Consider the following 17,201-nt stretch of genomic DNA (forward strand, 5'->3'; position numbering starts at 1 on the left):
CCCGTCCCTAACAGTATTTCTCTTGCTCAAAGCAAACCATTTCTATGTGCTCCAGTTGCTTTAAAAAATTCTTTGGCTAGCAGCCACCAAATTCAAAGGAATGTGCTCAGGGATGACAGGAATGTTTCTTTTAGGGAGGAAATTTTTTTGGACTTTTACCTCACCTGGACATCCCAATGTGTTGTAAAAATCCTTTATCATCCAGGACAGAAACAGGAAAAATATAAGAGCCTGATACCTTGGTCTCTAGCTGCAGTTGCCTCTGTAGTTCAGACACTTCTAAGATCAATTTGTTCTTCTGCTCCAATAGGTCTTTGATATCGGAGGAAAAATTCGAAGCCTGTAATTAATTACAAAGATATCCTCAGTTAAATGCTTGAGATGCTTTGCCTGAATTCTCCTCCCCCACAGTAACACGGGGATGTAAGGGATGCAACACAGCCCTGACGGTGTAAGACCCAGTCACGTGGAACCCTCCCCCACCCTGAGTTAACAGTGCTGCTCCCAAACCATTTATGTTACATTTTTCACCGTTATGTTACATTTTTCACCGTAGTTCGGGGACTACTTCACCAGATTCCCACAGTGACTCACTCTTGAGGAAGGTGGTAGATTTACTGGATACCTTTCAAACATATTATGAAATAATAAGGTACTAAAGCTAGAACAAGTGTCTATCTGTTTGGGTGTGCACGCGGAAACCCAAGGACAACCTCAGGTGTTGTTTCTGAGGCACCTTAAAAAAAGATAAAAGCTCACTGGCTAGATAGGGCGGGTGGAGGCTAGTGAGCCTTGGGATCTTCCTTTCTCTGCCCTCCCAGTGATAGAATTTGGGGGGCAGGGGATAGTTAGGTGGAGAGCAACTGAAGAAAGCATCCAATATAGAACCCTGGCTTCCACATGCATCATGCATGAGCACACACATGAATAAGCGCGCACACACACACACACACACACACACACAGATATCCCTCCCGCCCCTCACCCCCACCCTGACAATACAAGGCTTACTACCAAGAGCAAATCCCAAAGTGACCCGTGGGACTGAGATGCTAATTGTGTGTCAGTGTCTACCCTTGCTAACAGATGTACCAGAGAATCATGGTAGGATAAGGGAAATCCCTATCCTTTCTACTCAGTTCTGCCCTGAGCTTAGAATAGCTCTAAATAATCCAGTTTATCAGGCGTGGGCTATAACTCAGTACTACGTAAAATTGCCTAGTACACATGAGGCCCAGTGCTCAATCCCTATCACCACAAAATAAAACCAACCAACAAGAATAATTTATTACTTTAATTCGAGAGGGAAAAGAGCCCAATAAAGGAGAAAAGCAACTCATGTTGAACCAAGAAGCAGCTGGGGAATCAGATATCATAAGCAAAAGACCAGTCTTGGGATAAGAGTATTGGGAGATAAGAACACCACAGGAAAAGCTACTTTAAGAAACGATAAAAAAAAAAAAAAAAAAAAAAACACCCTTTTGGTTTATGAGATGATTCTTACGCTGCATTATAAGCAAAACAAGATTCGAAAAGTTCACCAGAAACTGAGTGTCTAAGAGGCAAGGAAGCCAACCAAGCGCCACAGGTTGTGCTGACCCAGGGGATGCAGGAGTCCTAACTCAGAATAGGTGACATCCTCACATTCATCTGAGATCTGAGAAGGGAGCATAGTCACACCATGGGAATGAAGGTAAAACCCTAATGAAACCCACCCTGGCAAAGCCTAGAACAGCACCTACAGAATGACGGTGACCCACCTTTGATTTAGCTCTCAGGAGAAAACTCCACCCTTCGGTAGAAGGTAAGACAATCTGCTACAAGTGCAAGTTGTCATCCACTACCCAGCATTCAGTTAGAAAATCCTGGGTGCCTAAAGCAGCAGGGAAAAACCTGACTAACATAGAGAGAGAAGACACTGCAGGAGTGGAATGATGGGAAGGGGTCAAAAGAGCTACGAACAATAGTCTTTAAAATATAGGAAACCATGAACAAAATGGACTTAAAAAATGATGGTTTCCCAAAGGCAATTAGGATCTAGAAACACGGTCAAATGGGCATTTTAGAGTGGCAGCACAATGCCTGAAACTGAAGAACTCATTAGGTCCCTCTTAAAAGACTGGTTCCCTAGGGGCTGGGGACTTGGCTCAACAGTTAATGCTTGTCAGGGCGAGCTTAGATCCCCAGAACCCGCACAGGTGCCGGGTCAGTGTGCTGGCTCACCTGTGATTCCCCAGAACCCACACAGGTGCCGGGTCAGTGTGGTGGCTCACCTGTGGTCCCCAGAACCCACATAGGTGCCGGGTCAGTGTGGGGGCTCACCTGTGGTCCCCAGAACCCACATAGGTGCCGGGTCAGTGTGGGGGCTCACCTGTGATCCCCAGAACCCACATAGGTGCCAGGTCAGTGTGGTGGCTCACCCTGTGATCCTAGCCTGGGAAAGTGACAAGATGCCTGGAGCAAGCTAACTGGTAAAATGAGCTATATCAGTGAGTCTGGGTTTGATGAGAGACCCTGCTCCTTAGATTACGGTTGAAGAGGACTGCAGAAAGATTCTGTCCATCGGCTTCAGGCCTCCACACACATGCACTCATGTGCACACGCACACCACAAAATATATACATGAGAAGAAAAGGAATATTCTCAAAGAACAAAGAAGGGGGTGTTTTCGGGACATTTAAAAAAATTAAACCTTTAATCTTAAAAAAAAAAAGATAGAGCTAACAAACAAATGAATTTTAAACATTAAAAGAAAAGCGCACACCTTCAATCCCAGCACTCCTGAGGCAGAAGCAGGCCAGTCTCTTGAGTTCAAGGCCAGCCTGGTCTACAAAATGAGTTCCAGGACAGCCAGAGCTGTTATAGAAAGATGAGAGAGACATACAGACAGACAGAGAGAGAGAGGGGATCCAGAGTATATGATAATGCCAAATGAAACGAGAGAAACAGACACACACACAAACACTCATATAGACACACATGCAGATACACAGAGAATAAGGAAGATCATTAAAAAAAAAAAAAAAGTAAAATACAGCCGGGCAGTGGTGGCACACACCTTTAATCCCAGCACTTGGGAAGCAGAGACAGGTGAATCTCTGTGAGTTCGAGGACAGCCTGGTCTACAAGAGCTAGTTCCAGGATAGGCTCCAAAACAATACAGAGAAACTCTGTCTCAGAAAACAAAACAAAACAAAAAGTACAATACATATAACTGGAATGTAAGGAGAACAGAATGTAAAAGAAATATTCAAAACAAATGGCCAGGGTGTTTCAGATCTGATGAGTGCCAGAAGACTATGAAGTCAATGACTCAGGTTAAACATAAGAAAACCACATTCAGGCACATCACACTCAAACTTCCCAAAACGGAAGACCAAATATTCAAAGCAGCTGCAGAGCAAAGAGGTGTCGCTTCCAGCAGAACAATACTAAGAATCTGCCCGCCTTTCAGGGGAGCCGTGAGGCCCAGAAGACAAATGTACCCCTAACTTGATCAGATTCAACAATGCTCCCCGAACTAAAGAGGCACAAACACAAGAGTGGACAAAGGGCAAATTGAGCAAACACTGAGAAAATCCAACACCAGCAGAAAAGACCACACACAGACTAGAAAAGCTCCCTGGACGGAAGAACACGGCCCTCAACAGGAAGCCCAGAAGGAGCGGATGTGACCGGAGGGTGAACAGACCAAAATGAAAGACATGAGATAGACATGGAAGGCACAAGTAAATGGGGAGAAGATCAGACACATGAGATGTCAACCTGAACAAAATGAGAGCATGACCAGTGTCAGCTCCAGACAAAAGTCCTTGTTTTTCTCTCCCCTCCCCTTGCTTTTTTTTTTTTTTTTTTTTTTTTTGATTTTTCGAGACAGGGTTTCTCCATAGTTTTTGGTTCCTGTCCTGGTCCCCTTGCTTTTCTTAAAAGAGTTATTGTTGTTGTTGTTATTATTATTATTATGTATGTGTATGATGCACATGTGTGCAAGTGTGTGCAGGTGCATACAGAGACCACAGATGTCCTATCCCCTGGAGCCAGAATTACAGTGTGAACCACATGATATGGATGCTAAGCATGAAGCTCAGGTCCTCTACAAGAGCCCACTCTTAACCTATACGATTTAAGGGATAAAGTCGGAAGGCAGACATTACCAGATTTCAGAGCCTAAAGATATAGTATAGATCTGTCTGGAACTGATACAGCAAAAGAGACAGAATTCAGGCGGCAGAACGGAGGGTCCTAGTGTCTGGGTCTTGTGTGCACCACTGGTAGGAGAGTTAATGGTTCCACCACTTCCTGAAGCCAGTCTCAGTACGCACAGTAAAACTTCTACCTGATGTAGGACCTGGAAGTTCACATCTGCTTATATACCAGAGAAATGAGTGTGTATCCATTAAAAAAAAAAAGTATGTGAACAATAATGTTTAATGTCCACTGTAGCTTTCCGTTAAGAGTCCCAAGCTGAAAATGTCACCAGAAATACACTAGTACACACACAGAGATCAATATGTAATAAAAAATAGTTACTGATCAGTGTAACATTAATGAACTTCACTGACACAATGTTGAAGACATAAAGCTAGGCAGACAGCAATCAGGTGACTCTTTATATGAAATTTAAGTAAAACTAACCTAGGTGATGGGTGTCACTATAGGATTACCTCAAGAAAGAAGGGACGTGACTGACAGGGAAAGAACATTCAGGAACATTCTGGGTGAAGGGAGCCCCCTGTCCGTGACCTCAGTAGGATTTGCACAGATGCAAACCTGTGATAAAAATGCAGAGAACTACACAGCTATGGTTCCCAAGATTTACTTTCAGTTCGACCCCAATAAACCAGTATAAAAGTATTTGTTGACGAAACACCTGTTGTGTGGCGTTCTTTAGGAACCTGTGTGTCTGAGCAGCCAGTCCTTCCATAGCCTAACCCCCCTCCCCCAATTGTCCCAATTGTCAAGCAGGCTTTCCTGTCCCACCCTCAGCCTAGGCCTGTCAGCAAGTGCAAATAAATACATTTGGGTCAAACGGGCTTTCTCCTTTCAGTGGTTGTGTTCCCAGCGAGAAGGGGGCAGATTAGACAGTCCGTCAGGAGGTATGGCGTCTGATCTGAGTGCCGCTACCAAGGGCTCTTGTGTCTTTTCTACTTTGGAAGTGATAACAGGATGAAACTCTCAAGAGGAATTGGCTAAAGTCCTACAGCTAAGTGGTGAGGCGAAGCGATAAAAGCAGAAATCTAAGCTATAAGAGGCAGAGTCAAGACTCACAAGTCGCTGGTCCAGGTGTGGGCTGTGTGTCGTAAACCTAGAAGAGGCAGGCACTTCTCACGGACGGCAGGACGGGACAAAAGCGCCACAGCAAAAGCACGGGAGTGCCAGGTTTTTCAGTGGAATGAAGGCAGCCCCTCTCTGAGCCTAAGTCTAACTCAGCGGGACAGACCACATACAAAAGAGGGAAAGAGGAAGGAAGGGAGAGGTAACAGGAGAAAAAAGCAGGAAGGAGAAACAAAAGAAAAACAAAAACAAAACTCTATCTGCTTTGCAGTTCCCAAGATGGTCTCGGTCCATAACGAAAACACTCTAAGATTCTCCCCTAGGGAATCACTCAGCATACTCCCCAAAGATAAAACTCCAAAATTTTGCCAGCAAAGGATCAGATTCAGAACATAAGAAGGAGAGAGGGGGGCACTGTGTGTGTGCCAGAGATCGCATCCTGTCTTCCTCAAACCAGCAGGGCTTCTTAACTGGTCTCTCTCTAATCTTACCTCTCTCTGAAAGCAGCAAAAGGAATGAGCTTTTGCAATACAACAGCATTTGTGTATGTCAGAGAGCACTTGCCAGGCATGCATGATGCCCTGGGTTCCACACAAATGGCTGTGGTAGTGCACACCTGTAATCCTAGCACTCGTGAGCTGGAGGCAAGAGAATCACGAGTTCAAGGCCAGCTTTAGCTACATGAGATCCTGTCTTAGAAGAAAATAAAAACGTCTTTTCTGGTAGCCTAGAAGGGAACGTCCTATCTAGCTCTCCCCACATCCTGGTTTGGGGTAGCAACTATATAAAATCACTTCAAGAAACATAAACACAGCAAAGTCACAATTCTTAATATTGCCTGTGCCATTCTTCCAACCTAGACTTCCCCGCCTCCCTGCCTCCTTCACAAAGAACGCTTTGACTTTAGACATCTTATTTGCAGAAGGGACATGCTGACTTCCTCAGTTCCGGCTGACTGCTCCAAGCCCGAAATCCATAATGACAATCTTAATATCAAGTCCAAAGGCTGTGTCCTCCCCAGAGCATGCAAGTAAATAAAAGGCAAGAGGAGTAATTGTGATTTAAATTTAAAACTTTATCAAAAAATATTAAATGAATGTTAAGAAACATGAGAGATTCAATACCGGTACACTCAAGAGGCACAGGCAGACAGATCTGTGTGCTTGCGGTCAGCCTGGTCTACATGGTGAGATCCTGTCTCCAAACAAGAACTATCAGAGAGGAGGATTGGGTGTGAAAAAAACTAAAATTCATTATGTGTGTGTGTGTGTGTGTGTGTGTGTGTGTGTGAAATTGCCAAGAAATTTTTTTAATGGAAAGAATTAGGTACCGCTCCTGAAAAAGCTATGTATAGCAAATTGTAGTTTTAAGTTCCCAAGTCAGAATCACGGTCCTGTATTTCTCATACACACACACACACACACACACACATGCAAACACGCATACACACACATCCTCCACCACAACCCTCACTCACAGCACAGTCACGGGCATGTTGAGTGCTTGCACACATGTGCACACTTGCACACACACTCTCCACCACAGCCTGCACACTCACAGCACAGTCATGGGCATGTTGAGTGCTTGCACACATGTGCACACTTGCACACACTCTCCACCACGGCCTGCACACTCACAGCTTTGTCACAGGCATGTTGAGTGCTTACACACGTGCACACTTGCACATACTCTTCACCACAGCCTGCACACTCACAGCTTTGTCACAGGCATGTTGAGTGCTTGCACACATGCGCACACTTGCACACACACTCTCCGCCACAGCTTGCACACTCACAGCACAGTCACAGGCATGCTGAATGCTAGAGCTCTTCTAGCTGATCATTCAGCTGACTCCTAGTGTTCTCTGTGTTTCTTAAGCAGATCATGACTCCTCCAAGACAGTTGGCTCTAGAATTATTTCAGATTCGGGGTTATTATTTTGGAATTGGAATATCTGCATGGATATAAGGAGATATTATATGAACACAAGTAGAAATGCAAAATTCATTTAAATGGCATAAATTTCTAGTACACAGAGCCCAGAGGTGATTTGATACAATGATTTTGAACAACTTTCTCATGAAAAGAAGTTTGTGTTCATGTCCCTGCGTGTGGTCAGGTGTTAAATTTTCCACACGAAACATGTCAACACTAAAGTTTGGGGTTTTAGGGTATTTGGGACTAGGATGTTTAACCTGAGTTTACCGCCAGACTGGCCGTCTGAGGCACTGCTTGCTCCTTGAGGGAACATCCCACTTTCTGCTGTCAACAGCAGCTAAAGAAACTGGTCCCTCCCCATGGTTCTTAGTAAACACCCTCTACAGGACACAAAAACTGCAACTTACTTGGTTATTTCCTTGTGCACTCCCTGCTGCCCGAGACTTTAAAGTCTGGATTTTTTCAAAGACCAGGTTGACTTTCCTTTTGGTGGCATCCTCATTGTCTGTGCTTCTGGAAAACAGCAGCAGAGAAAACATTCAGGGACGAAGCCATCAGCCTCAAGATGTCCTGCACGTCCTTACACTCACAGCGAAAGCCGTTGGAGAGAAACTGCAAGCTGTCTGAGGGGCTACAGAAAAACCAGGGTTTGATGGGCAGGATGGAAGGACAGCACCACTTAGTTTCGGACAGAGATGTCCATTCCCAAATATCTGAGCATGGCGGACGCACCACCTACATCAAGCAGGGTGAAAATATGATAAGCTGTTGCTTGACTCAATGCTCATATTTGTCCCAAAGGAAATTAAACACGCCCACTCATGCTTTTAAGTCTCAAGCTAGAAAGATGTTCGAGGATTTTTAACTTATGGCCTCTGTTTAAGAAAAAGAAGCCCCGGTGCCAAGCCCATCCAACAGCAACCCTTTGTGTCTGCTTCCACGGTTAAAGAGATCATCTTACCACACCCCTGGCAATTAAGGGATTTAAAATAAAATTCCTCAAACAGGCACCTACTATTAACTTCGGTCTTACCTGTCTCTCAACAAGTCAAGTGAGAAAGAAAGGAAAGAAAGGGGGAAGGTGGGATCAGAGAGAGAGAGAGAGAGCACTCAGAGAAAGGGGAAGGAGAGGAAAAGGAGACGGGAAGCAGGGAGAGGAAGGAAAGGAAAGAATTTTAAAAACCACAATCTTCTACCTTAATTTTACAGAGTGAAGCCCTTCACAGGCAGTATTAAAAACTCTGGGGTGACTTTTAAGCCCCTGTGTTGTATTTTGAACCCCCTTTGCCAGCTCTGTAGGGCTGAGAAGTCGATCATAAATGACAGCACACCGACACTCAGTGTTGACAGCCGCACGTCTCAGGTGGCTGACTTTCATTCACGTCTAACTTGGACGCCTCTGCTTTCTTCTAACCATTCCATAAGAGGCTGGGACAGAAACTTCAGATTCCTGCTCCAGAATTGCCGCATGGTTGGCACGGCAAAGAACCCAAGTTGTTGGAACTGAGTTTCCAAGATGGGCAGGGCAAATGTGGCTCTCAGGTGCTTGACCATCGTGGAAGCCTGGGCTTGGGCCAGGCCTCTCTCTCAGAGAAAGGAGGAGCTTTTTCCAATAAGGGATGATGGAGACTGCTGTGGCAGGGAAGGCCTCAAGGTGGGGCAGCCCCAGCTGACGGGAAGACCTCCCCATCCCTGACCTTGTTCTGATGCAGTAACGGTCTTCTTTAAAACATTGATTTAAGGCAGGGGAGAGATGCAGTGAGAGAAAGGCTGAGTGTGGATCCCAGAACACACAAAAGCTGGGCACAGTGCCACACATCCATAGCCCCAGGGTATGGAGACAGAGACAGGCAGACCAGGGACTTGCTGACGAGCCAGGCTACCTGAGAAGTGGGAGTTCCAGTTCAGTGAGAGAGATCTTGTCTCAAAAAAAAAGAAAAAAAAAAAGAAGGTGGAGGGTGATAGAGAAGGATACCTGGCCTTGACCTCTGACCCCCACATAAGCATGGATGTCAAGTACACCTGTACACACATGTGCACATACATGTTTTTCTCCTGGACATGCACATACACAAATATAAACTCTGTGTGTTTTTAACTGACTTACAAAGAATGTCCTCCCCTACCCCCTCTACCTAGTTGGCAACTGCATCCAGAGACGAACCCTTGGCTGGCTCAGGTAGAACAGGAAAGATCAGTTAAGTACAAAGCCTGAGATACAAGTCAAGAGCCCCACCAGGAATGGCAAAGACTTTGTTCCTTAAGGACCACGCACCCTTCTTTGAGGTAATTGTAAAGGATCTGCTTGGCCGTCTCCTCGTTGGTTTGCTGCGTGAGCTCCTGCTGGCCCTTTAAGAGATCTGGTGTGGCCTGGAACATAATGAAGTATGTCATTAGACCAAGAGGGTGACACTCCCAGGAAGATGGCAACAACCCTGAAGGAGTGGCTTCTAGTACACTGCTTTCCAAAACCAATTCGTCTGGCCAGCCTCACCATCCTGACATCCATAAGCTCTGGACCCTTGGGCAAGTGACTTCTCATTCCCCTGCGCTTTCTCAGTGGTACATGAAGGTTAACAGCAAGGCTTCACACAGCTGGTACAATGCAATCACAGCATAACGCCGGGATCTTACCAGCCTTATCACTGTTTTTATGACTGTTATGATTGTTTTTAACTGTGACCATCAAAACACTCCATGTGCCCCTTAGACTCTATCACTTTGCAATTAACCTAAATGAAGGTTAACCCAATTTCTCAGACCAGAAACCAACCTAGCCATAACCCAATTTCAGGAATAAAAGTATACGGACGCAAACCTAACCTCCGAATCTGTGTTGGCACTAGTTCAGTGGGTGTGCAGACTTCACACCCGCGAAGAGAAATGGAGACTCTCTGTCGTATACTATTGACAGGGAAGCCTAGTCTGGAAAACTAGATGGTTGGCAGCAGAACATAATCTGATTTTAAAAATTAATAATAAAGGCCGGGCGATGGTGGCGCACGCCTTTAATCCCAGCACTTGGGAGGCAGAGGCAGGCGGATCTCTGTGAGTTCGAGACCAGCCTGGTCTACAAGAGCTAGTTCCAGGACAGGCTCCAAAGCCACAGAGAAACCCTGTCTCGAAAAACCAAAAAAAAAAAAAAAAAAAAAAATTAATAATAAAGCAGCTAGACCATGGTGGTGCACACCTTTAATCCCAGCACTCAGAAGGCAAAGGCAGGAGGATCTCTATGTTTGAGGCCGGCCTGGTCCAGAGAGCGAGTTCCAGGACAGCCAGGGCTACACAGAGAAACCCTGTCTCAAAAATACCAAATAAATAAATAAATAAATAAATAAAATGCACAAGGGCTGGAGAAATGGCTCAGAAATGCTTGCTCTGAAAGCACAAGATCCTGGGTTCAATTCCAGCACCCATGAAAAAGTGAGGCACTGCACACGCCCATCATCCCAGCACTGGGGAGGTGGAGACAAGGAGCACGTCGGTAGTGAGGCTCCATCAGTGAGCTGCGGGTCCAGGGAGAGACCCCATCTCAAAAAGTAAGGTAGAGAGCAACAGAGGAAGCCACTGGATGGCAGCCCATGGCCCCCATACAAATGCACTGGGCACCTGTGTGCACCTATATGCAAACATGCACTTTCACACACCAAATCACCAAACGTGCCGTTACAGATTCAAGACTTAGGCTCAGGCCACTTTGAAAAGGAAAAACACAAGTGTTACCTGTGTATTGGAGTTGGAAGGAAATGTCTTCACGGAAATTTTCTTGGCACCAGAATCAGGTGTGGCAGCCACAGCCCGGTTCTGTAACATCAACGTGGCGGTGGCTATTTTGATTTCTTCCTCTTTTTTATTCTGTGCTGGAAGGGAGCTTTCCTGGCTTCCTTTGTTCAGAACTTTCCCATCTTTGTTCTGCAGGGGAGCCTTGGGGTGGGCACCCTGGGTGGCACCCTGCAGTTTTGTAAGGGAGCAGCTTGGGCTGTGTTTCCCACGGTGCTCCGGGGCCTGCGACCTCTGCAGGAAGACCTGGGATGGCCGGAGGAGGTGTTCGCTAGACTTGCCCAGGTTCCTGCTGAACTCTGTGAGGTATTCTGTATTTCCCTGGAGACCAAACGGAAATGCGCTATCTACGCTTCGAGATCTTTTCCTGTCCTCCGGATTGATCCTGTTTCTCTTCCCAGACCTTCCTCTTCTCTGATGCCCGGGCTTTTGGTCAAATTTTTCAATTAACTGGTCCACACCAGGAATAGAGCAGGTGTCGATATCCCGGCCAGTCCCTGGCAAGAAGGGGATATACCTTCGGTTTTCATGGCGGTTGACATTGTCAGCATGGATGGCACACTCCTGATCATCAAGTAAAAATCTGTACAAGCAAGTGGCTGAGGTGGGAGTCGTGGATGACGAGGAAGACCTCCGGGACCGAGCACCGTCCAGGATGGGTCCTGCGGAATCTTGTCGCCGGAAGGGTAGTACATCTGGCCTACTTTTCTTGGTTTCGGAGTAGACCTGTGGGCTGGGGGCAGTTGGCGATTTCCGTCGAGGGGAAAGGGCCTCCTCTCCCACCCCCTCCTTGGCGCACCTCTGAACATTCACGCACACTGAGGTCTGCTTTTGAGGGTCTTCTATGACCACGGAGCTGCAGAGACGAATTGCTGTCGCGTTGGTTTTGGCTAGATCTTCCAAAGTAGGGCTGTTGGGCTGGGAACCGCAAGGTTTGGGAAAGCAATTCCGAGGCTTCTTGTAGTTGGCCCCTTCCTCCGGTGCGTTTCTCAGCCAGGGGCTCTCCGGAGGATGATGCTTTTTTGAGCTTGCCTCATTCTTTTCAGGGTCATAGGGTTGCAGGAGCTCCGGGTGCTTCTGAAAGTTGAGCACGTGGGGTAGTTTTGTGGGCCCGTCTTTGCGTTCTACAACTCCATTCCTGCCCTCATGGAGGGAAGCCTGCTTCTGGTTTCTTATCGGGCTGGTTGGCAGGTATGGGTTTTCTGGAAGCTGCAGCTCCTCCGAACTGTTCTCCTTCAACACGCTCCCGTTGCTGGGATGTAAGGACAGATTATTTATCACTGAAGATGGGAACGCTGGCCCGTTTTCTGGAAAAGGTGTGCCTGCTAGACAGCGTTCGGTGTTATTCAGGACTATGTAGGGGTGGCCATCAATTCCCTGGACCCTGATGCTGACACCATAGGAGCCTGCCTTTGAGGGCTGGGAATTCCTTGGCTTTGGGGCGTCATCACTTGCAAGTCTCAGGTGGACCCCATATTCCTGCTGAACGTGTTGGTATTCACCAAAATACAGCTCCATGACTCACTGTCCCAGCTGGCAGGAGGAAAGAGGACGTCACGTTAGAATCACATATGTTTAAGCAAAGGTGAGGATAAAAGGAGGGGGAAATGTCAGGGTCCATGCTAAACAGCAAAGGGACTCCAGAACCCACGGCTTAGTACTGTGCTTCCCTGCACTCCTTTCTGGATGTCCTTGAGCCTGTGTGCTGGCTGGCTTGCCAACACTGGCTGCAGTCCTGGCCCGAGGGCAGTCTCTGGTGTAATGACCTGGCCTCTAGCATAGCCCCGCTCTGGTTTCCAGATATTCTGGTCATTTTTTTCTCCCTTAGTAGGTTTCCTCACACTTTGTGCTATTTATTTTTAACCAAGAGAGTGTTCTGGCTGCCAGCAATTAAGAATGAGGTACTTTTCCATGAAAACTGAGACTTACCTTTAGTCTTCCTTTCCTCTGCCAATTTCCCTCCCAAAACACTTATCAGCCTTTTTTTTTTTTTAGTACACATCTGGCTTTAAAATCTTTCACATTTATTTATTTTGTGTGTATGTGTGTGTATATATGTGTGTGTGTATACATGTGTGTGGATGCATGTGTGCCACAGTAAGCACATGACCAGAAGACAACATGCAGGAGTCAGTTCTCAGCTTCTACTATTTATACCCCAAAATTCGAACTTGGGTCATCAGGCTTTACAGCAAGCACCCTCACCCACTGAGCAATCTAGCTGTCCGCCCCTATTACTTTTTTTCTTGAGACAAAGTCTTATGTATCCCCAGCTAAATCAAACTTGCTAAGTAGCCAAGAATGACCTTCAACTCTGATCCCCCTGCCTCCACTTCCTGAGCTCTCAGATTGTGAGGTTTGTCGCCATGCCTGGTTTACACAGTGCTGGCAAGCAAACCCAGGACTTCATTTATGCTAAGCAAGTATTTTAGCAACTGGGCCATATCCCAGTTTCCCTAGCTTTGAGATCTTTAATACTATCCAAATACAATGTTTAAGACATGTCTTACTTCAAGGAACTGTTTGTGAAATTAACAATGAGAATAAATGATGGAGTTTTTAAAAATATCTTTTTAATATCAAAAAGTTCGCCTGGCATATTCATCTGAAAAGTGTTCCTGAGGGTACAGGGTTGGAGTTCAGAGGTTGTGGAGAGGGGGAAAGAAGGGAGAGATAAGACTCAAAAACTCAAAATCTTTATTTTGTAATGGGTCCTAATACCACACAAAGAATCACTGCCTCCAGGAGACCCACTTCCTAAATATAACCCCAGCAGCACAGGCACTGAGAGAAACAATTAATAAATGGGACTCATGAAACTGAAAAGCTTCTATAAAGCAAAGGACATGGTCAACAAGACAAAATGACAGCCTACAGAATGGGAAAAGATCTTCACTAACCCCATATCAGACAGAGGTCTGATCTCCAAAATAAACAAAGAACTCAGAAATTGGTAATCAAAAGAACAAATAACACAATAAGAAAATAGAGTACAGACCTAAACAGAGAACTCTCAACAGAGGAATCTAAAATGGCTGAAAGACACTTAAGGAAATGTTCAATATCCTTAGTCATCAGAGAAATGAAAATCAAAACAACTCTGAGATTCCATCTTATACCTGTAAGAATGGCCAAGATAAAAAACACTGATGACAACTTATGTTGGAGAGGATGTGGGGTAAAGGGAACACTCCTGCATTGCTGGTGGGAATGCAAGCTGGTACAACCCCTTTTGAGATCAGTATGGCAATTTCTCAGAAAATTAGGAAACAACCTTCCTCAAGACCAAGTAATACCACTTTTGGGTATATATCCAAAGGATGCTCAACTGTGCCACAAGGACATGTGTTCAACTATGTTCACAGCAGCTTTGTTTGTCGTAGCCAGAATCTGGAAAGAACCTAAATGCCCATCAACCGAAGAATGGATAAGGAAAATGTGGTACATTTACACAATGGAGTACTATACAACACACACACACACAAAAACAAAAAACCAACAATATCTTGAAATTTGCAGGCAAATGGATAGATCTAGAAAACATCATTTTGAGTGAGGTAACCCAGACCCAGAAAGACAATTATCATATTACTCACTCATAAATGATTTTTAAACATAAAGCAAAGAAAACCAGTCTACAAATCACAATCCCAGAGAACCTAGACAATGAGTGTAATGGTCTGTCCTGTCTCTTTAAGAGACAAGCCCAGCCCACTTCCTCCCTGATATGAGGAAGATCTAAGGAAGATCTGAAGCAGGCAGATCTTCCTGCTTGCGGCCTGAGTCTGAGTCTCTTCTTTTTCCATCTCTCCTCCAAAGAAGCACCTTCTGCCTCACTCCATTCTCCCCACTTCTCCCCTTACTCCTTCTGTTTCTCTCTCTCTCTCTCTCTCTCTCTCTCTCTCTCTCTCTCTCTCTCTCTCTCTCTCTCTTCCCCTCTCTCTCTCTCTCTCTCCTCTCCTCTCTTTCTCCCTCTTCCCTTCCATAACCCACTAAATAAATATTCAACCTTACTCTGCATGGCATGCCTATCCATCTGTCTCTTGCCCACCACATGGTTCCCTGCCCGGGACCAGCCACCCTCAGAGACCTGCAGCAAGGTCTCATGGAGTGCCCATCTGTTTGTCTCTCCTCATGGCTTGCTGCAGCCTCTTGGGGAACTGCACTGTCTCTGCCTGGGACTGGCTGTTCACTGCCTGCTGCCACATGGCCCACTGCCATTGCTCGGGGACCTGCAGCATTTCTGCCACTGCAGCTGCCAGGGATCCTGCAGCATTTTAATTAATCCATTACAATGAGAACTCTAAGAAAGACATACATGAATCTAATCTACATGAGAAAGAAAAAGAAAAAGACAAGATCTCCTGAGTAAATGGGGAGCATGGGGACCTTGGGAGAGGGTTGAAGGGAAGTGGGGGGGGGGCGCAGAGGAAAATATAGAGCTCAATAAAAATCAATAATATATACATATACACATATATGTGTGTATGTATTCAAAATAGAAAGAAAAGAAAACACTTACAGACTGGAAAAACAATAAATAGAAATACATACTGGAATAAAGACCAAAAAATATTTAATAAGTGGTAAATTAAGAAAAAAAAGAATCGCTGCCTCCTCCTGTGCCGGGTGTGGCTACCCATGCTGGATGCCTACAGAACTGACCTAAAACAGGACAAGCACCATGCTATTGCAGAGTGCCCCAAGCACAAACCACCCCGAGAAACTGCAGCAGCCACAGAGACCCCCAGGAGTCCTGCAACTGCCCCTCACAGATAACAACCATCTGATCTCTGCCACTCCCAGCATCTTCTTGAGTCTTCCTTTCTATTCTGCAGTCAACTTTGGTACTGAATTTCCCAAGAAAGCTGTTTGTTACAAACAGTATCAAGTACATGTACAGAAAGTTTTGCAAAGGGACATCATTCCCTTATCCAATTGTGCTTCCTTCTATAGTCAGTTTGTGCCATGGAAATATACACGAATATTCTAGTTGCTTCTTAAAAAAAAATAATTAGTTCTTGGGGGGTCTGGAGAGATATCCAAGTGATGAAGAACCTGTACAACCCTTACAGAGGACCTGAGTTCCAATCCCAGCAAGCCTGTGGGCGGGGCTCATGACCATCTGTAACTCTAGATTGAGGGGGCCCCCACACTCTCTTCTGGACTCTGAGAAAACTGTACTTACGTGTGTGCAGACACATGCACATACCTCTTCCTGAGAAAAGCCAACTCACTGGCCACCCAGCTACAAGGGAAGGATGGAAAATGAAGTCTTTCAAACTGAGCACTGTCAGGCACTGCTGGGCTGCACAGGCATGTCTACTGGCGTCAGACCACTGGAGGGAGCAGCAGCAGTCAGTCCCCTTCAGTGCGTACACCGCTTGTTCCAGGCCCATTTGCTCTCCCTGACGCTGCTGCAGTCTTGCAGAGGTGCAGGGAGAAGCCAGTCCCATCTCCAGGGTGCTGAGAACCTCTGAGGGCTGCCCACTCCAGTTCTCCAAGTCCTTGAGTGAGTCCTTGGATTTTGGTCCTCCCCCACAGCAAGTAACTACCTATAGAGCCATCTTGCCAGCTCTGGCTTGATTTTAGTGATAATTGACCATTTCAAAATTAGTACTATATGCTAATTACACACAGCGGGCCTCTTTATAACGTTCTTATGCACGCATATGTTTTCCCATATTCACCCATATTTCCCTCGCATGTCTCCCTCTCCCTGGAGCCAGGGCTCGTCCTCTTCCCCGTGTGTGTGTGTGTGTGTGTGTGTGTGTGTGTGTGTGTGTGTGTGTCCCAATGGTGGGCTGGGAGTGGGGAGGGCAGGGCAGGAAGACTGTATTCTAAAGACAGGTGATCTTGCCTTGGATGATGGACAGTACCAAACTCATTGGTCACATCTTGACCCCCTACTCAGCAGCATCATGGGATTTTCTTTCTTTTTTTTAAAAGCCCATTACCGATCTTTTGTGGGCAGTGCTGGGGACCAAACCCAGGGCCTACCAGGTGCTAAGTCAACACTGAGGATACTTCAGCCCTGGGTTCTCTGGTTTTTTTTTTTTTTAAGAGCCTCTATATAAACAAAGCCATCCACTGGGGCTCCTTTGTGTGTTCTGTTTACTAAATGGAGTTTCTTTTTATTCACCAGTAATCTCTCCTTATGCTAGTTTTTCAATGGAAATATTTCTTCTGATATTTATTAATGAGAAGTT

The 17,201-nt window shown here is 45.8% G+C and overlaps 1 protein-coding gene across 3 annotated transcripts in view; it reads right to left on the bottom strand.

The window, feature by feature from the left end:
• Cgnl1 (cingulin like 1) overlaps positions 1-17,201 on the bottom strand; it is a 149,919-nt gene that overhangs the window by 93,839 nt on the left and 38,879 nt on the right. For 2 of the 3 annotated variants that reach the window (XM_057767378.1, XM_057767376.1), the window contains exons 2-5: positions 10,936-12,525; positions 9,488-9,582; positions 7,620-7,725; positions 239-340 (exon numbers count right to left, since the gene is read on the bottom strand). In XM_057767378.1, coding sequence (XP_057623361.1) covers positions 239-340; positions 7,620-7,725; positions 9,488-9,582; positions 10,936-12,510 — 1,878 coding nt within the window. In that variant the 5' untranslated portion in view covers positions 12,511-12,525. The remainder of the gene's footprint in view (positions 1-238; positions 341-7,619; positions 7,726-9,487; positions 9,583-10,935; positions 12,526-17,201) is intronic. The other variant, XM_057767377.1, reaches the window with a different exon arrangement.

This window comes from Chionomys nivalis, chromosome 4 (genome assembly GCF_950005125.1).
Source record: "Chionomys nivalis chromosome 4, mChiNiv1.1, whole genome shotgun sequence".
In the NCBI taxonomy this organism is placed as follows: Eukaryota; Metazoa; Chordata; class Mammalia; order Rodentia; family Cricetidae; genus Chionomys; species Chionomys nivalis.